At 36.7% G+C, this 21,318-nt stretch overlaps 1 protein-coding gene across 2 annotated transcripts in view; it reads left to right on the forward strand.

Moving 5' to 3' along the window:
* LOC139936970 (uncharacterized) overlaps window positions 1-21,318 on the forward strand; it is a 48,219-nt gene that overhangs the window by 21,878 nt on the left and 5,023 nt on the right. The window contains exons 11-31 of one of the 2 annotated variants that reach the window (XM_071931857.1): window positions 311-461; window positions 1,107-1,244; window positions 1,805-1,908; window positions 2,881-2,971; window positions 3,762-3,953; window positions 5,492-5,571; window positions 6,938-7,048; window positions 7,681-7,744; window positions 8,642-8,718; window positions 9,144-9,240; window positions 10,139-10,201; window positions 11,073-11,153; window positions 12,349-12,444; window positions 13,507-13,686; window positions 14,140-14,340; window positions 15,445-15,597; window positions 15,964-16,029; window positions 16,863-16,903; window positions 18,053-18,212; window positions 18,674-18,752; window positions 19,368-19,394. In XM_071931857.1, coding sequence (XP_071787958.1) covers window positions 311-461; window positions 1,107-1,244; window positions 1,805-1,908; window positions 2,881-2,971; window positions 3,762-3,953; window positions 5,492-5,571; window positions 6,938-7,048; window positions 7,681-7,744; window positions 8,642-8,718; window positions 9,144-9,240; window positions 10,139-10,201; window positions 11,073-11,153; window positions 12,349-12,444; window positions 13,507-13,686; window positions 14,140-14,340; window positions 15,445-15,597; window positions 15,964-16,029; window positions 16,863-16,903; window positions 18,053-18,212; window positions 18,674-18,752; window positions 19,368-19,394 — 2,252 coding nt within the window. The remainder of the gene's footprint in view (window positions 1-310; window positions 462-1,106; window positions 1,245-1,804; window positions 1,909-2,880; window positions 2,972-3,761; window positions 3,954-5,491; window positions 5,572-6,937; window positions 7,049-7,680; window positions 7,745-8,641; window positions 8,719-9,143; window positions 9,241-10,138; window positions 10,202-11,072; window positions 11,154-12,348; window positions 12,445-13,506; window positions 13,687-14,139; window positions 14,341-15,444; window positions 15,598-15,963; window positions 16,030-16,862; window positions 16,904-18,052; window positions 18,213-18,673; window positions 18,753-19,367; window positions 19,395-21,318) is intronic. The other variant, XM_071931866.1, reaches the window with a different exon arrangement.

The following is a 21,318-nucleotide window of genomic DNA, read 5'->3' on the forward strand; positions in this document are numbered from 1 at the left end:
TTAGACCTTATGTACATGATATCGTTTCAGTGGAGCGCCCTCACCAATAGGCCACAAGGAGGTTGTTCATTGGCCAATACTGTGCGGGGCATGTACAGTGAGATGTGTCTGGAATGCTTAAGGCCAAATTAAAAACAAAACTTATCATAAAATATATTTTTATCATTTCATTCTTCACAGGTACCTTCGGACCTAAATTCATTGCTAGTTGCTCTGAGGATCCCATTCCCCAGGAAGATATTAATAATCAACCAAATAAATCAAACTTTGATCTCCTTTTTAAGTCATCTGGTTTGATTGGTTATTACAGGGAGTTCGCCAAGAAACACGTTAAGCAAGAGCGAGCGAGAGAGCGTGCCGAGCTGGCCAAAGCATGGAACTTAATGGACCCACTCGGCAAGGGAAGCTTACCCATCTACGATGAGAAGTTCATCAAACTCTTCAAGATCCTTAAGCCAATGGTAATTGTTATTCGTAGATTTGTAGAAATGTTTGCAGAGACATCTCTTAGTAGTTGTGTTTATGGCTCTGAAAACATATAGTGGTATGACAACCTAGCAGTGTTGTATGACGTGTTACTCAGACAAAAGACACTCTGGGTTTGGACTTGAGGATTGGAGGGGTTGTTTATTTTATGATTAATATTAAATTTATATTTTTGATTTATTCACTACCATGCATCATCACAAGAAATCAAAATATGTTATTGTTATGTTTGATTTAATTGAACAGTAACGGAAAGACAATGAATTATTGGAATCAGATGACTGAAATCACTAGAAAAAACTCTCTCTTAAATGACAAGGATTAGTCAAGTCGAGCAAAACCACTGTGATTTAAAAGCCGATTAATCCAATTTTCAAATGGGAAAAGAATCCAGAACATATCAATCTAGAATGACAACAATATTTAGGGGCGGGGAGGAAATGTTTATTGTCAGATGACTAAAGCGTTTGGCCAGGATTGTATGGTTAACGAAAATATCGGAGGTAATGCCACCACAGTTAACATTTTCAGGGTGTGTTTCTTAGGTGCAGAGTTCTCGATCTTTTAAATGTCTTTAGATTTGTACATCATTATTTTTTATTTCTGTTGACAATGTTTAGAACACAGATGAGATGAATATGCAGCTCATCTCGTACCTAGACAGCAACCAAGATGAAGTGGTTGATTCCTTGGAGTGGACCATCAGACTCAACGAGGCGCTCAGCTTTGAGTTTGAGATGGATGAAGTACAAGATGTGGTAAGAAAAACAAATGGTCGGCTCAGTTCTATAAACTCATTTTCACTATCCATAACTCAAAAGGGCGTTTGATGAAAAATGTAGATGCTAAGTAAATAATTGTTTCTTTCTGCTTAACAATTCTTATGGAGACCACTCTCATCAATTAACTCTTAATTATCAGGAGCATTCAACATTAGAATAAAAACATTTTATTGAGTAGATACAAACTGCACTGAAGTAACATAGTTTTCAAGAAAGAAGAAATTTTCCAGGAGTTTGATTTTGAGACCTCAGAATTATATTTTCTGGTCTCGAAATCTCGAAAGCGCACAACTGTGTGTGACAAGGGTGTTTTTTCTTTCATTATTATCTCGCAACTTTGCCGACCAACTGAGCTTAAATATTCACAGATTTGTTATTTTATGCATATGTTGAGATACACCAAGCGAGAAGACTGGTCTTTGACATTTACCAATAGTGTCCAGTGTCTTCAAGCAAGGAAAACCAGGTCAAGTAATGTAATAAAAAAGAAGTTGTTTATTTATTTCTGATTTAAATTTGTTTTTTTCTCTGAACAGAGTTCCAGTTCCAAGTGGTGTATCAACATGAAGCACATGGCCCAGAGGCTGGTATTCTCCGACATGTTTTCAAGATTTGTGATGGTTCTCATTGTAACTTATTGGTAAGATATCTACTCGGATCAGCTCTATTTACTGTCTGTTCTGTAACCTTTCTAGCCCAGTAAACATTGTGTATCTTTTCACCAAAGTTTGAGCCCTGCGTAGTTCTTCAAAAAATACTAAGCTTTTGAGAAATCAGTTGGTGCGCTGATAAAGTCCCCAGCCGTGACACTTGTGTCCTTCAGCAAGAAACTTAACCATTGCTCCGTTCTTTCGGACGGGACGTAAAGCCGTTGGTCCAATGTGTTGTGTAACACATGTAAAAGAACCCAGCGCCGGAGCACCTTGTAAATCCTTATAAGGTGCTACATAATTTGGTCTCAGAGTTCATAACTTTCAATAACCTCTCTTTCTGTATAAATGTATGAACTAAGCGCCTGGGGTACCTTGTTCGTAGATACGTGCGCTATATAAGACTTATATATTATGAAAGTGCTTCACTAGAATTGCTATTTATTGATCGAAATGGTTAACTAATAAAAACGTCATCGCAGCCAGAGGCCGAATTAAGATTTTAAAATTTTTTGGAAGAAAAGCAATTGCTAGATTTAAAGGCAGTGGACACTATTGGTAATTACTCAAAATAAGTATTATCATAAAACCTTTCTTGATTACGAGTAATGGGGTGAGGCTGATAGTATAAAACATTGTTATAAACGGCTCCCTCTGAAGTGACATAGTTTTCGAGAAAGAAGTAATTTTTCACGAATTTGATTTCGAGACCTCAAGTTTAGAATTTGAGGTCTCAAAATCAAGCATTTGAAAGCACACAACTTTGTGTGAGCAGGTTTTTTTTTTTTTCATTATTGTTTCGCAACTTCGATGACCAATTGAGCTCAAATTTTCACAGGTTTGTTATTTTATGCATATATTGAGATACACCAAGTGAGAAAACTAGTCTTTGACAAATACCAATAGTGTCCAGTGTCTTTAATGTTATGTTGTGTACTTGCCCCTCCTGTTTTCATCTACAGCATTCTATTCTGTCTGGAATGGCGAGGAATGTCACATACTGCCAGGCTTATCATCGGGATTGGAAAATCAATCATCATTGGAATCTTTGTGGTGTGTTTTCATTTATTATTGTTATTTTTTTAAAACTAAAGTCTTGCACGCACCCAAAGAAGATTTGTCTTGTTGCTTGTTGAGTTTGGGTGATTTAATAGTAGTTTTTAGTTTGTTTTGACCCTAGCAGAGTCTTTCTCAAAGGCTAAATGACAACACATCACACATAAATAGGTAAACTTTGCAACACAAGCATTAAAGTGGAAAGAGGTGAGAAGCAGAAAGCATACGAAATCTTTAATATAAAACTATTTTCCTACATAATTTTATAGACATAGTTGAAGAAACAGAATCACAAACTTGCAAAACATACGTTGCGTGGGCCAATTTTGGAATTTCTGGTCGCTCGTATACATGGTACATGCACAAGACTTGCACAGTCTTCAGACTTTATCACGGTGTGGTCATCTTCATTTTATTTCATTCCAACTCATTGTAACCAAGCTAAGGCCGTGTCCGAAACGACGACTTCGGCTACAGCTATGTCTAAATCAGCGCGTCTGCCAGTGTTGAAGAATAGGCAGACGTGCGCGATCTAGCCGTAGCTGTAGCCGAAGTCGCCAATTCGGACATGGCCTAAGGCTACATGAAATAACAGTTTGGTGCCATGCGAAATGAATGTTAGCATTCATTACTGTTATTGGAAACGGGGAACATGACCAAGATGGTGACAGCGTGATAAAGGTCTTTTGTGAGTATTAACACTAATCGTGATGAATGAGCAACATAATTAATTGATGTATTCCCTCTAATAAAAATAATAATTTATTGAACTTGTATTGAACTAAAGGTGGAAGCATGCCTACGTGTGTTCAGTGACTGGCGTATACTGAAGGAAGCGATTGAGGTGTTCGACATTATCCTGATCGTGATCGCGTTGATTGCCAATATTCTCTGGTATGCGTCCTGCTCCTACCAGCAGCTGTTTGATGTGATTGGAGGCTTAGTGGTGACGCTTAGAATAGGCTTGAACTCTGCACAGGTAAGACAAAACAGCTGAGGGTTACATTTTCTAAGTTGCTTTGGTTTTAACTGTATTGTGGTTACATGCGCCTTTTTTTCAAATCAACCCTGAAGACCCATCTTTTTCAAAGACATCTCGTAACATTCACTAGACAATGGAATTTGTTCTTGTTCTTTGCACTGCTGGAGAACAACCAAGGGGGAATATTTTTATTGGAGCAAGTGCCATGAGCACTTTTTTGTGGATACCGGCACTATAGAAGATGTCATTATTATTAGTATTATTAATTAGGCTTTCAGTTTCGTTTTGCTTATTTTTACTGGTGTACTTATTCTTAAAATTTGTCTGTGTTATTTTCTTATGGTATTTTTACTTTGATGCACCAATGAACAGGCTGTTACTGGAGAGAGCGCATTATAAATTCAACATTGTTTTCAGAAAACATCTCTACAATGTTTAGCTGTACTGTCGGATGTTCATTCCAAAGAGCATCAAGATTAAAAAAAAAAAATAATAATAATAATTCTTGCCTTGGACATCTGTGGCCAATATGTGTGTGATACAAATGTTAAATTATTAATAGTAAAAAGGGGCTGACTATTATTTAATATTTTGTCGATTTTGAAAACCATACTTGAAACATTAACAACAAAACATGACATAATATTTTGGCCAATAGTGTGGATATGATTTTTCAAGCAATGGTTGCCCTGACAGTGGTCAGTACTAACAATCAGAAGAAATGTCTGCTGTAGTTATTTGCGCTGGGCAAATAGTTATTTACGTTGAGCAAATATTAATAACGAAACACTTGTTAGTACTATTTGCACAACATAATGGTCTTGCCAATGGTTTGAGTACATATGGAGCAGTCAGTGATTAACAGTACATCGAGTGAATGAAGTTATTACTATTTGCACAAAGTAATGTTCTTGCCAATGGTTTGTGTACATGTTGAGCAGGCAGCGCTTAACAGTATTTTGTTCAATGTAATCAAGCACTTATATGAACACTGATCTGTCAACTGTAATATCCTGTGTATTCTCTGTTGACTTTACGTGATTCATAAATACAACAGACAGTTGAAACAAAGGGATGGAATTTGTTACTGTTGGGCCTACATAAACCTGAGTTTTTTGGTAAATTTTGTGTTTGATGTCACACTACACATACTCCCTGCCAGATGGCTTAAAGACACTGGACGCTAGTGGTAACTGTCAAAGACCAGTCTTCTCACTTGGTGTTTCTCAACATATGCATAAAATAACACACCTGTTAAAGTTTCAGCTTAATTGGTCGTTGAAGTTGCGATATAATAATGAAAGAAAAAACAACCTTGCCACAAAAAAGTGTGTGCTTTTGGATACTTGATTGTGAGACCTCACAATCTCATTCTGAGGTCTTGAAATCAAATGATTATTTTAAGTGCTGTGATTTAGTTTACTAAGTCAAGTGCTTTAAGTGCCGTTTATTATTATTATTAGTAGGTCAAACCTTGTAAAAAGGTAAAAGGAAACTTCCCCAAACTATGTTAAAATCATGTTACTTTCTTTCAGACCAAAAAGGCAGTCCTGCTATTTCTCACCAAGATCTTTCCTGTCATGTTTGATCTGATCATCCTTGTGTCTGCAATCATGTGAGTGCAACCCGTTGAGATAGTTGTAGGAGTTTGACAAAATGTTTTTGAAAAACTTCTAAGTAGGATTTGGAAGTTTGCATGGTGGAAGTATAACTATATTTATTGGTTTATTTCATAAAAACATTACAAAGGAATGAACAGTATGACAACCGATATGGTTGAATTGCACTAGAACGTGTACAGTATAAAAATTTCCTTAAAATTAACTAAAAGGTTAAACAGTTAAAACACACATGTAGTGATGCGCAAGTATTTACAAACGATCAAAACAACAAACAATCAACCAGCACTTAACCAAAAAGAATGAGACTGAACAAAAATAGACGTAATCAAAGGGACAAAATGTGGATAGAAAGCCAGCATTAAAATCTATACAGTTAAACTTAAAAGAATTAAAAAACAAAAGCACATCAACAACTAAGAGAGGTTTGCGATAACACCATGTGAATACCACTTTCAGGTAGTGTTGGTTCTGAAATGAACCGGTGGTTAACGACTCAATGTTTTGATTAGTATGCTCTTCCCTTGAAGACGATCAGAGCATGCGGATCGAAACGTTGAGTCAATAACCACCGTTTCGTTTCAGAACCACCACTACCCAAAGGAGATTTTCACATGGTGTTATTGCAAACATCTCCTGGAAGAAAACTTCTATTTCACCCTTTTGTCGAACGTGAGCAAAATTGGGACCTCGCCTGTCAGGACAATAAGTTGAGCTGAAGGAAGGTTCACACTTGGAGGCCATTACATACTTGTGTGTGTGTGTTTACTGTTAAATAGTATGGGAAAGCTGTGATTTCATATTCACTACGTTATGGAGACTGAGAACAAAACAGAAAAGGAAAACACAAAAGATCTCCAAAGGGGAATTTGACAGAATAATAATAATATTTATTCGGGCAAACACATTTACAAGCACATATACACACATTAAAAGTATTTAAGGCAACAAAGTAAAACAACAGTGGGGTGCCCAGGAGAGCATAAAACTTAAAAAAATAACTATTGCCAAAAGGCGTATGTCTCCTAGACATATGAGGTGCTCCACAAGGCATTGTTATTGGCCCAATTTCTAGGGCACTGATGTAAAGCGCATCATTAAAAAAGATGGTTAATGTGGAATGCGCTGTATAAGAATATGTTATTATTATACAAAGTCTATGGAAGTTTCTTAACTTTAGGGACAAAGGAAAGAACAAAATATGTCTCCGCCAGGAATCAAACAGTAGAATATGTGGGTCTTTATTTTTGGCTCATTCTTTCAAACCAATATTGTCTGTGTTGAATGCAGCTCTATGTGTTGGGTCAATTTATCTGTGATGAGACTATAATTAAAAAAGTGTTTTTCCCCTTGTCTTCACAGGTTCCTGTACGCTATCATTGGCTTTGAGATTTTTTACGGCCAGGAGTCAAAAGACAGCTACAGCTCCGGTCATTATGGAGACCAATGCAAACTCGGCTTTGAAACTGTCTGGTGAGTATAAGATATATTAAAGGGTTTGAGTAGTTTTTTTTACGACACAAAACACAAATGCCACAGGTTTACATTAAACTTAGATGATTTAGGGGATTTACGTGACTCTCCTGAAAACATTTGATCAAAATATTTCACATTATCAAGTACGTTTTTATGGTTATTAAATGTTTGATTAAAGGAACATTACAGAATTGGTTTTGCTAGCAAATAATTTGCTGGCAGTGTAAGCACTTTTGTAATCCACTACACACATAAACTGACAAACCTGTAGAAGTTCGAGAACGATCGGCCTTCTGGATCACGAGAAAATAGTGCACTGCATCGATGCCAAAACAAAAATAAAACGTCTCACTGAGCAATAAACTCCACACGCGAAATTAGATTTTTTATTTCACATCAAATATGACATTTCAGACAGAAATATTACAAGGGATGCTTTCTACTATCTTCATCATTAGACCGTGTAAGTTTTATGTAAATCTTTGGTCATCACGATTTTTGTTTCTTACCAATTCTGTAACGTTCCTTAAACTACCATTGTAAACCACGCCTTTAACCCCCCACCCCCCCCCCCCCCCCCAAAAAAAAAGAAGAAGAAAAAAAAAAGATTTCTCTTGTTGTATTGACAGGTGTTCGCTGCTGATGGTCTTCCAAATTATCACCACTAGTAATTGGCATGAGATTATGAACTCGGTAAGTAAAACTACTGTTGGTTGAATAAAGAAAGTGACAAAGCAAGTATTTTGAACTAGTGCATTTGTTGCAGTTCTCTACTTTCAAGAAATGTATCATTCTGCAATATGATCAATAGTTAATGGAGATACATGTTTTTGAGATTGTATAGGTGGTAATGAAAGTCAATTTTGATAGACAGTGTTTTTAATATTAGGCCAGGGATATTGGAATTTAAGGCCTTCGGGCTACACTTTTGGGGTAAACTTTTTAAATTCTAGGCATATGTCCCTTTCTTTTGTTTTGTTTATGTTTGTATTTTGGATGTGTTTTTAATTATGCCAAATAAACAATAACAATTATAACAACTAATGAGAGTTTATGAGTGCAATGGTGAGAATATTTTCATTGGCTGAAATATGGAATGCTCTGTTACTTAGGTCTTACATTCCCAATAAAAAAAAATGACATCATGGTTATTATGAATACAATCCAGCTGTATTAGTTTCCATAATCATAATTTGAAGACGCAGTTTTGTTGAATAGGTTCACAGAACCAGTTATGTCAAGCAAGTTTAGTCTAAAGCCCAATTTTTAATTCCTGCGAATACAGATGCAAATGTTAAGCGAATTTGACATCACAACTCGCAATACATGTACATCACAATAGTTTTGCAGGAGCACAGCTCAACACTTGCAGACTTTTTTGTTGTAAATTTGTTATGTCAGATGGGAAACTTTTGGGAAGCTTGGTGGCAGCAGACTTCATTGTTCTCTGTCAGAACTATAGTCTGCTGCCACCTAGCATCCCAAAGTCTCCCATTGGCTTTGCATTTGCATTCAAAAGAAGTATAAACTAAACCAGGTTTTACACTGTATTGCTAACTGCAGATTTTTGGGTGTTTTATCTTTCTACAGGCTATGGTTTCTACCTCGGATTGGGCGTGCCTGTATTTCATACTTGGGTTCATATTCATCAATCTGATTGTTATGAAGTAAGTGTGTATAAAAACAAGGAACCCCTGTCAAACAAGGGACCCTCTGAATACTTTACAGATACACTGAAACTCTTTGCAGTGCCGTTAACAGTCAACTGTATTTAGAAAGCCAACCTCTTTGTCCAAAGGGGAGCTGGAATGGTAGGATTTGAAACTTTATATCTCTTTTGAGTAGTGTTGATATTGAAAAGAACTGGTGGTTTACGAATCATTAATGGTTCAATGCACTGATCGTCTCCATTCTCCTGAAGACGAGTAGTGCATACTGATCGAAACCTTGAGTTGAACCACCGGTTCTTTATAGAACCAACACTACTGAAAAGAGACGTTACCGTAAACCTCTCTCAGCCACCTGGATTGGGTAATATTTAAAGGTGTCTTGATTGACTACTCTTTGGTTCTGCGTTTATTATCTACTACAGCCTGTTTGTTGCTATTGCTATTGAGGCCTTCAATAAGCTGGGAACTGAGAAGGAGCTTGCAGAAGAACAGGATCCAGATCAAGAACCAAAGAAAGAGGTAAGGAACCAACAACAACTCATGAACTAAAATATGATATAGTAAGGTTTGCAGTTATAGACCATTTAATGATAGTATCTAATTGAGTTGGGGATGGTTCTGAACAGAACCGTAGGTTTTAACTTCGTGTTTTGATCAATATGCTCTGGTTGTCTTTACACGATGTTAACCACAGACCTTACTATAGACCTTATGCACATGACGTCATTTCAGTAGGGCGCCCTCACCTAGAGGTCAAAAGGAGGTTGTTCATTGGCCAATCCTGTGTGCCGCACGTACAAATCTGTGCATTTCGATTGTTTTTGTCATTGTTGTACCTCTAAGGTGGCGGCTGGATAATGTCAATGCAGAAGGTCTATATCGTATTTTCACCTTTCAAAGTTTCACAACCTACATGTACTTAACGAAAAACACTTAACAATTTAATATCTTGAAAAACAAGGTCTGGATGACTCAAATTCAAATTGAGTTGTTTTCTGAATCTGAATTATATAGTCGGCAAAGCATCCTAGTGCAGGCATCACACACATTTTTTTATTAAGAAGACAATGAAAAAATGTCAGTTTAAGACGTGGGAGGAAAACCTCTTTAGGTAAAACCCATGCAGTTATGTAGGCACTGAAAACCCAATCCACATGCAAGGCTCCGGTCAGAATATCAAACCAGGGTCCACAGAGATGAAAAGCAGTGACAGAAACCACTGAGCCAACCTGACTACCATGGTGGTTTTGTTTTGGTTTTGATTGGAGGAAAAAAAATCAAGATGGCCACACAATGATGAAGGTCTCTATAAAGAAAATGGTATCAAGATTTAAGAAAGATGCAAGTCTATATACTGCTTTCATTTTATGATTGCTTTATGTTTGTTTATGATAAATGTTTTTTTTTTTCTTTCTAGGAGGATCCAAACTTTAAGGAATATGCCAAATCCTTTCTCAACAATATCTTTGAAAGCACAAGGGTGAGTGATTTTGAACATATCTGGGAATGAAATATCGGGGGTTTGGAGACAATTGAAGATTGAAGATGGTTTTATCATGTCAAGAGATAATTACAAATGTAGGACTCATTTAAAGGCAGTGGACACTATTGGTAATTGTCAAAGACTAGCCTTCACAGTTGGTGCATCTCAACGTATGCATAACAAAATAACAAACCTGTGAAAATTTGAGCTCAATCGGTCATCGAAGTTGCGAGATAATAATGAAAGAAAAAACACCCCTGTCACACGAAGTTGTGTGTGTTTAGATGGTTGATTTCTAGACCTCAAGTTCTAAACCTGAGGTCTTGAAATCAAACTTGCGGAAAATTACTTCTTTCTCAAAAACTATGTCACTTCAGAGGGAGCCGTTTCTCACAATGTTTTATATCATCAACCTCTCCCCATTACTCGGTCACCAAGTAAGGTTTTATGCTAATAGTTATTTTGAGTAATTACCAATAGTGTCCACTGCCCTTAAAACAATTCTTAGTAGTTGTTTAATTATGTGTTGTAAGCATCACCATGAAGTTGAATCCTAATCAGCTCAAACAAAATTTATTTATTTATACAAAAAGGGTCATTCTGTGTCAAATCACCCAATGGGTTAAACCCTACCCGCTTCAAATTTGCTTAAATTTTGTTTATGGGGGGGGGGGGGTAATCATTGCTCAACAAACTCAAATTTCAGCTCTATCCAATAAACTTTTTTTACGCTACAGTTTAAAACTGTCTTGGGGGCGGATAGTTGATTTGACACGGAATGACCCAAATATGAAGAGACATTTCTACAAAATTGAAAAGTTTACATTTTTGTTGTAATAACATACTTATTGTTCTCTGCATCTTTAAGGTGGAGCAAGGTAAAGACAGGAATGAACGCAGTACTAGACCTCCAGGAGGTAGTCCACGCATGAGGAGACCAAGTAGGGTGGTAAGTTTCTCACACGAGGGAGGTTATAAGCTACAGGGTTTTTTCTAAACTCGTTTGTGGATATATAGGATTTGAGGCATTGCATGGTGGGGTATCAATATATATTTGGTTTGCGGTAACACCATGTGTGTATCTACTTGCCAGGTAGAGTTGTTCTTAGGGAACTGTCTTGCTTTATTCTACTGCTGTGGAGTAGAAAATCGGAGGTTCGGGGGACTTCTCAGTTCTGAAAAGAACTGTCCTGCTTTATAACTATTACCAGGGCGGATGGTATAGAAATTTGACTGGACTACTACTTTAGCTTATAGGATCGTAATAACTGTACTGCCGCGGAGTCAGTTCGGAATTGGTCTCAACGTTTCGACTAGCTTGCTCTAGTCATCGTCAGGAGACTGTGGATACATGCACATTTTGTCATAAAAGTGTCAGATACTACATGTCAACAGGTGTGGATTTCACAAAGAGTTAAGACTACTCTTATCTCGACGAAGAACGAGTTATTCGTCCTAACTTAGGACTAGCCATACTTTTTAATATATCCTAGGACTAGTCCTAAGTTTAGACTAGTCCTAACTCTTTGTGATTAGACTAGTCCTAACTCTTTGTGAAATCGACCCCAGGACACTCAAGAATATAAGGCGAAAATCAATGCAAAAGTAAACATGCTGAACTCAGGATTAGCTTGGAGGTTTTTGAGGTTTTTAAGGGTTCAACCTCAAGTCACCTTGAATTAGCGCTTTTTTCATTCTATTGTTCACTTTCAGGAGTTTGCCATTACAGTGTCATGCACAAGGTCATATTTATTGGATTCATTTGAAAACCATGTACCTAGTTTTATACCATCTTTAAAAACGACAACTTTTGATGACAGAAACAAGTGAACTGATTCATCTGGAATGACTAAGTGTTGAGTACCTTCTTGGTAGATAAATTTGCTATTAAAATAAGACTTTGATACTGTTAGAGTAGAATAGAATAATGTTTTATTGTCACTTGTAAAAAACAAATATTCGTACAGTGAAATTTGTCTTGGTTTTGCGTGTCCCAAAATATGTTATATAAAAATTACATTAAAAATTACTATTTATACAAAAATACATCGCAATATATAATATAAACAACTCTGAAAAGTATTACATATTTAGTACTAATGTATGATGGATTAAATGCTACTGATGTCTCTTCATGACCTCAGAGTGTGGTTGGTGGATTCGGCCCTCTACCATCTCAAGCCCACAGTCAAACAAGTCTCCGCACTCCGGAACCAGAAGAGGATGAAGAGAATGATGAGGTAAGACTCCACTCCACCCTTCTCCCTTCACCAAATCTTTCTTGCTAATTCACCACCCCTCCCCAAGCTTTGCTGAGATTTTATGACTAAAGCTTGTTTCATATTTCCTGCGTATGCGAGGCGAATTTTGATGTCACATGGCTGTTTGCGCAGCAAAAAGACTTTACTACCCAGGGCATGCAGTCATTTAAATGTAGAGTAAATAAATACCTTAAGTAACGGCCTGTTTTACGGCAGTTATGATTGCAGGTGATGCTAGTTGTTGTGTCTCTCATCACTTCCTAGTGAGTGAGGCATAGTCCAAAAACCATTATCTCCATTTTTTTTATTTTTTTTTTATTTTTTATCGTGGAATGATATGTTGAAATAAGCACTTAGCTATCCCTATGGGAAATTATGCTTGTTTTTTCAGGGGGCACTCCTTAAAAAAAAATATTCCTGACGAATTTGTAGCGTTAAAGTTCGTATCGCATTCAAATTTGTAGCAAGAGTGAATCTGGCTTAATCCTCCTACTATCAGTGTTTTTTTAAAGACAACCAACCCATGCCTCACTTTGCTACAACAGTGGCACTTTGACTCTTGAGGCACACACATGCTGGTGTAGAGAGTAGAGTCATTACTCTAAGTGCTTCAATAAGAGTGGTAAACTGTAAACTGGAACTTGGAAAGTTCTGTTGGAAAGATTTATGGTTCTCAACCTCTGGTCAGTTTCTGCAGTGGCAATTAGTGGAACTGATTGGTCACACATACAATGAAAGGAACGTGTAGCATGAGTTACTTCATCGTGTGTGTCTAGTATAATAGGGGATTTTGGGGAAGTTTGCAGAGATGCCATGAGACCGCAGAAAGTTCTCGGAAATCAAATCGTTCTTTCCATGTTCTGATAAACAAATTATTCCTATTATATTGAATGTCATTCTAAATATCTTCCTGATTGTTGCAAAATGTCCCTGATTGCTAGATGCAAAGGTTGGCAGCTCTGCACCTTGGAGTATACACCTGTCACCTGTATGGTAAGATAAATGATGAATAACTGGTTATATATTTTTAACCTTGCCTAGGAGGACTACTCGGGACTGACTCCTCAAGAACGAAAACGGAAGCAACTTAAGAAGAAGATGATGAATAAGAAGAAGAAGAAACCGCCCAAGACCAAGATTGTTGTGGTGACGGCTTACAGAGGCACCAAAGACCAGGAGTTAGATCTTAACGTCGGTGATGAAGTCACTGTTGTGAAGAAGGTAAGGCTCTTTTTGTTTTTGGATGTGTATTGAACGGGAAAATTGTATAGACTAACGATTATTGATTATGCCTTGTGCAATTGATGATTTGGCTTGACGCTTTCAATCACAAGAATAGTCTTCATTTACACTGAACCAAAAATTGCTGTTATGGTATTATATAGAAGAGTTTGCGGTAACTCTTCTATATCTTATCTCCACCATGCAAAGTTTCAAATCCTACTTGTTATGGTGTTAAGAAGTGATGATAGACCTTCGTAATTCTTTCAAGCAAGTCAAGGGTATTCATTTTTAGTGAACTAAAAAAATTAAAACATATTCAGACGCAGAAAAAATCTTGATCCTTCATTTGTATTTATCATGTACAGTACATCAAGATTCCGTTATGATTGTTGCAGTTTTTAAATAAGCCATTCTGATTGGTGGGTTTTCTCCTCTTGTTTTGCATTGCAGCAAGATGATTGGTGGGAAGGTCAGATCAAAGACAACGTTGGTTGGTTCCCAGCATCCCATGTCGAGGAAGTCAAACGCAGTGCAGCTGTACACTTTCAGGAGCCGGGGGCCGACAGTCCTGTGCCGGATAGTCCGAAGTCAGCTTGGAATACAGGCACCTTGGGGAGTCTTGATGGAGGTCTCGACGCAACGTTGCCGAATGTAAGAATTCCTTTCATAGGAAGAAACTATAAATAAATTGTTAACTTGCGGGTACAACTATGTGTAGATCTCTTTTGTGTGAGTGTTGGCTCTGAAAAGAGCAGATGTGGTTTATCCTGAAGACAAGCAGAGTATACTGTTTGAACGTCGTGACCACACCGGCTCTTCTCAGAGTGAACACTCCCACAAAAGAGATTTACACATGCTTGCATCCGCTAGTTTACTTATTATTTATTGTTTCTACCCATTTATCCTCACCATACAAAACTTCAAACAATACTCATTCCTTTCATCTAGGGTCTACCTGAATTCATTAAAAAAAAAAGAAGATTTTAAAAAGGAAATAGAATAGCTGTTGCAAACTCCTTACCAACCAAGCGGACCAGCGGTATTAATGCAAAAAATCAGTTAGTGGCCTAACGTCTTGACCCTAGCAGAGTCTTAAAATAAAAGAAATTGGTGTTGGTGTGATCCCTTGCTAGTTGGCAGTTAATGGATACAAAGCTTATTACTGACATCACCGAACAAAGATTTTGACAAATATGGAGACTGCCTCCATAGACCTTTTCGCAAATACTGGGGCGCGCGCGTAAAGCTTGGAATTAGATGCATTGTGGTCTAGCTGGTAGCAAAATTTGATTAATATCTATCCCACAATGCACCTCATTCAACAGTCTGCGCTTGCGCATTGGTATTTGGGTCTATAGGGCTAGATAGCTCACGTTAATCCGGAGGTGGTTTGTCTAAATCCAGCTTTGGTAAATTTGTCTTTGTTCAACCGCAAATCATTTAAGAAATTTTCCCTTGTGGTTTGTAATTTAGTAACAAAATTGTTAATAAGTAATATTTTTATGCTAAGCAGCCTCAGGACTTTAGACACTGGTGATGAAACATTTCTTTATGAACTTGAATTTTTTATTCATTTTACCCAATTATAAAAATTGTTCTAAATAATTGGTAATACATTTGTTTTATAGTATCAAACATAAGCAACAATTATAAGTCAATATTTTATAGACAGGATCTGCATATCGTTTTGTTGTTGACAACTGCACAGTCAAACTTGTCCTCAAGAAACGTATTTATTTCTATTGGGATCTGTAGGCACCACTGAACAACAGTATGAAGCCCGTTGGTCTTGGGCAGCTGGCATCAGTTGTGACTGCTGCCAAACACAAGCCACGGCTGAAGGTCCGCAATACGGGAAGCTGGCGGAAGGAGATCCTGGGTGATATCACCGTCATGAACCCAGAAGAGGTAAGAGATACATGTATTAATTTTGTTTAAATGTTTTGTATTAATTGTTGTCTTTGTTACCGTTTTATAGTCCTTTCAGGTTTTTTTGTGTAAAATAAAAACCGAATTGAATTGAATTGAATCGAATTGAATTGGATTGATTGCCATCACCACCATCTTCAAGAACTGATTGAAGTGAATGTTCACTATTTATAGGGATGACTTTTATTTGAATGAAGACTTCCATTATATATTTCAATGGTGGTTTTTAAAAACCACGGCTTCGGTTTGGGCTCCAGCTTAGATAAAAAACCTAAAGTGAATCGTTTGCAATGATCTCATCACTAAAAGGTTTGTGTCTGATATGTTTTTTTTGGTTTCCTGTAGCTGAAAGAACTCAACAAGATTCTGAAAGGACAGTCTGGAAGAGGATCTCTGACCAACTCCCACACGGTAAGAACACCTTGAACTAGGGGCTCACTAATATTTCACACACAGATATCCATATTGAATTTAACAGCCCCTACAAACAAACTTTTTTTTTTTTAGTCAAAAGTAAATGCAGGGTGCTCTTTTGGTAATTTCTTCACAAGTATTAATTGTAAAGAGCACTGGAGAGCTGTTAATATTATAAAAATTTTTAAAGGAAGGTCACAGATTTACATCAAACTTACACGGTCTATGATGATAGTAGAAAACATCCTTTGAAATATTTCTGTCCGAAATGTCATATTTGATGAGAAATAAATAATCTAATTTTGCATTTGGAGTTTATCGCTCAGTGATGTTCCTTTAAAAATGACACCCTTTGAATTAAAGTACATGTAGTTTTAGAGAAAGAGGTAATTTTTCATCCAAAACATTTGAATCTGAGAAATGCTTCAGGCACGATGTGTTCTCCAGATTTGTTCTCCAGATTTGTTCTCCAGATTTGTTCTGGTTTCACCACAAGTAGAAATCGTATTCAGCTGAAACTTTCACAAGTGCCTTTAGTTGCATCTTTCTAGACAAGTTTGACAAAAACTAAACGCTGACCCTGTGTGTATCTACTTGCCAGGTAGAGTTTGTTCTTAGAGAACTGTCTTGCTTTATTCTACTACTGCGGAGTAGATGTTAGGGGGTTCGGGAGACTTCTCAGTTCTGAAAAGAACTGAAAAGAACTGTCCTGCTTTTTTTTAAATATTACCCGGGTGGATGGTATAGAAAATATGCTGGGACTACTACTTTAGTCTATAGGATTGTGATTACTTTGTTGTTCATTTTTGTTCATTTTTGTTGTTGTACAGCTTGGTGGATCATTACCATTACGGAAAGCACCTACCCTCATGTAAGTGAACAATCTCAGTTTGTGAAAAATGTTGTTTCACTATATTGCTGAAAATTATTTTATTGACATTTTTTATGTTGAAATGAATGAATGCTTTGTTCTTTCTGGGCCCCCCCCCCCACCCCATTTTGGAAAGAGTGTGTCAACCAAAGGTTTCCCAAGGATAAACAATAACAAATCAATCAATAAATAAGTTGAGAAGTAAATGTTGTTGTATTGTTGAAATTTGACAACTTTTTGTTTGTTTATGTGATCTCCCACATTTTAAACTCAACTGTCTGATGTAGTTAATTATTTTAATTTGATTTTCTTAAATTTATATTTTCGTGGGTCTGGTACTTTTTCTTTGTTTATTTCAGTACAATAGATAACTAGTAAGTACTTGTCTTTTTTTTAACTATATATTTTCAGTTGACTCATTTTTTATTAATTTGTAACTTTTTACATGGCATTAAAGGTAGTACGACACAAATCCATTAAGTGGAGGTGTTATTTTCACAAAGACTAGAAATGAAAAAAAAAGAAAAAAGTTTTGTGACAGCATTGGCCAAGTTCACACAAGGACCACTTGTCTGTCGATATTAACTGGTAATCCTGCTCGGAAATATTTAGTGGATACCAGGCAACACCAGCCACTAGTCAACAAATAGTCCTGCAAAAACTATTATTCCTGAAAGTAAAGTATTTGCAATTGTGCTCAACTCAATGATAGTTGTGCATTATGCTAGTTTTTGTGTTATCAAATGAAGTTGCTTACAGGCACTGTACACGTTTGGTAATTAATCAAAATATAAATTAGCACAAAAATGCACTTGGTAACGAGCAACGGAGAGCTGTTGATAGTATACATGTAACACATTGTGAGAAACAACTCCCTCTGAAGTAACACAGTTTTTGAGAAAGAGGTAATTTCTCACTAAAATATGAGACTTTTGGCCAGAAGCCTTTTATTACTATCTTATTTGTACAACAAGGGTGTTTTTTCTTTCAGCATTTTCTTGCATCTTGAATGACCAATTGAGTTTCAAATTTTCACAGGCTTGTTTTTTTATGCATATGTTGGGATACACCAGGTGATCATACTGGTCTTTGACAATATTATCAAACGTGTCCAGTGCCTTTAAGTGAAGTTGTATTTATTGATTCCAGGGCTGATAACATCATAGAAGAGGAGCCTGATGTAGAAGTCCCTCTGCCGAGACCAATCCTTCATACCAAGCCATCAGAGCTTAAAGCATCTGGACCTAAAGCATCTGGACCTAAAGCATCTGAGCGTAAACTCGCCCCACCACGTGTCGTACCTCCCAAGGTGAGATTTGTTATAGACCTTTTTTCTTTCATTTAATTGCTACACTGTAATATCTATACCAAGAACCCAATAAGCCTTTTTGAGATATGGTGGACACAATGCTACAGCACTATAAGGTTTGGGTAAATATATGTGTATACACCCAAACCAAACAGTACACTCCTATCATGTCTGCCATACCTCAAAAAGGCTTATGGAGAGAAGACAAGGAAGGAAGTTTTAATATTAGATGTGGGGTTGGTTACTCGTCCTAACTCCTTGAGTTAGGATTAATCCTAGTATTTTGTGAAATCGGCTGCTGAACTCTTGGTTAAATTTAAGATATAAGTCAAAAGCCATAATTTGTTTTACTTTGACTGCATAAGTTTAATAAAAAAAACTACAAACTGTAGATTTAAAACTGTAAAAACCTCACTCTATTAGAGTGAAACGAACTTATGTATTTATGTTAAATTCTTTAGATAAGTTTAGAGAGAGCTGACACCTTACCAGAGTTACCAGAGATACAAGAGGAAGAAGACGAAACATCATCCAATAAAGGTGAGCTTTTATCAAAACTAAGATAGGTCAAAGGTCAGCTTCACATGATAAAAAAACTGTTGATTCCAGCAGGCATACATAGACCAGTCCATTGAATAGCCGAATCATTTAGTTGGAACTTTAAAAATGCTGACAAATTTGAATGCCATGATAGGTTATATGCTGTTCAGCAGGGCTACAAGATTTCAAGCTTTGTAAGTAAACATTGCTGGGCCCACACTGCTTTCAAATGCTCTTCAAGTCGGACGCAGTATAAAAAGTAATGGTTTGTGAGACTGCCAGCACAATTTACTGCAGTTATTACAGCCAATGTTATGATGCATGAAAGCAGTAATAGATAGAAATCACACAGGCTTGGTTGTCATAGATATGTCTTACAGGTATAATATTCTTCTTACTTAAATCTGATTTCCGATTTTTTTGCCCCCCCAAAAAAAATTCATTAGAACTATTATTAAGTTGCCTGAAAAGTGTGTAAAAGCCTTTGCCATAATCTGTTCATGTCGGTCATGTGCTAAATCAATTTTTGACACCATGCCTGGTCTTAATAACTTGATAACACTTTGGCACTTGATGTCTTTTATTCTTCGTTTATTTTACTCGCTACTTTTAAAGAGGACACCACTGAACGAGAGAATATTGGTAAGCTGATTGGGACGACACGCCCAGACTTGGTGTACTAATCACCTATTTAAAACAGACTCTGCATGGTGTGAATCACATATTCCTCATCTTACCTTTCCCTACCTCGACAGCGTAGGTTACATGTACTTTCCAGATGTCATGTGACTTCTATGCTTTCTAAACACACATTTTTCCTGAAACTTCCTGACGGTGCCTCTTGTTTGTAACATTTGCAACCGTGTGTAACGAGAGTAGGCATGTGCAGTGAAACATGCTTACTCTTGTTACTCATGGTCGCTCATGTTACACATACGGCCTGTTACTCTATTATACATGACAACTCTTGTTACACATTAGTACTCTTGTTACACATGATAACTCTTGTTACACATAGTTACTCTGTTACTTACAATAACCCTTGTTACACTTTGTTACTCTTGTTTCACATGATAACTCTTGTTAAATTGTTATTCTCGTTACACATGATAACTCTTGTTAAACATGGTTACTCATATTACACATGATCTCTCATAATGTTACAAACTTTACACATGTTACCCCTTACAAATGGTTACACATGGTTACTCTTGTTACATGTGATAATTCCTATTACAAATGGTGACATACGTCTCTTATTAAACATGGTTACTCAAGTAACACATTGTGATTCCCAAACACATGGCTACTTTTTGTTACTCTTGTTACATATGGTTACACAGGTTACACATTGTGACTCTTTAACACATGGTTTCCTGTGTTATGTTGACAACAGGTATCAGAAAATTTATTGCTGTTTGTTAAAAATTAATTTAAAATGAAATTGATTAATATCACTACGAACTGTCAACCTGTAACACAAAATTACTCCAAAACCATAATCTAATTGATATGGTCAATGTAACACGAGTAACTGTGGAATTGTCTCCAGGGGGTATAAATTGATACAAGGTCAAGTAATATTTGATAAATACCTTATTGCATGAAGCCATCCCCAAGATATTAAAGTTCACAATATTTCTAATCATAAAAAAATAATACTTTTGTTCTAATCATGAGTATCTATTGTCATGTGTGCTCGTCAATAGGATTGTGTGATTATTTATTTGAATTGTGTCTCTTCAATAGATCTGTAGGTAGATTTATTAATTTGTTGTGGACGGTTTGTACAATCAGCATTGACATGCGTTCATTTTATCTTGTTTTGTTTTGTTGACATGTTCTTGCTTAAGGCAGATGAATGTGATGAGTTGGTTTTCTTCAGTATTGAAACCTTGGGTCAATTTAGTAATCTGTTTTAGCAGGAAAGTTAACAGATTTGCTTACCAATAGCATTTCGTTGTGACCCAGACAAGAAACATATTTTTGACATAAAATTCACTGACCGAAACAATATCCAAACAATATGTGACAGTTCATCTTTTCAAAATAAGCATTCTCCGAATTGCACCGCCTTAATTTTATTTTCATGTAAAGAAACCTTTGAAATTTAAAGTATTTTCAGTGTTCAAATCCACACTGTATTTGTTTTGTGCCGTTGATTTGTTGTGTGTGTATTTACGTCTGTTTTGTTTAGCCTTTCTTTGTGTGAATTCAAGATTTAGCTGAGTTTTCAGTATTGGAAAGGTAAGTTTTGTGTTCATAGCATTGAAATTTGGAGTGGTGAAATAAATACGCAGCCTGGAAAGGCGGTACCATGTAGGGATGCAGAATTAATGACTATGGAATGATCTCTATCTATGGTCTTTCACCCAGGGGTATAAATGGGTACCTGCAAGGGTAGAGGTTGATACTGTGTATGAAAAAACCTTTGGAGCGCTACGGTTGCCCAGGTTGTATACTCCCCAGGGAGCTGAGAAAGATTAAAGGGATGTTATTGGCTCAATGACCAGGTTACTATTGAAAAGCGCATTGAGACGGTTATTGTGAAATGTGCTATCTAAGA

This window comes from Asterias amurensis, chromosome 1 (assembly GCF_032118995.1).
Source record: "Asterias amurensis chromosome 1, ASM3211899v1".
Lineage (NCBI taxonomy): Eukaryota > Metazoa > Echinodermata > Asteroidea > Forcipulatida > Asteriidae > Asterias > Asterias amurensis.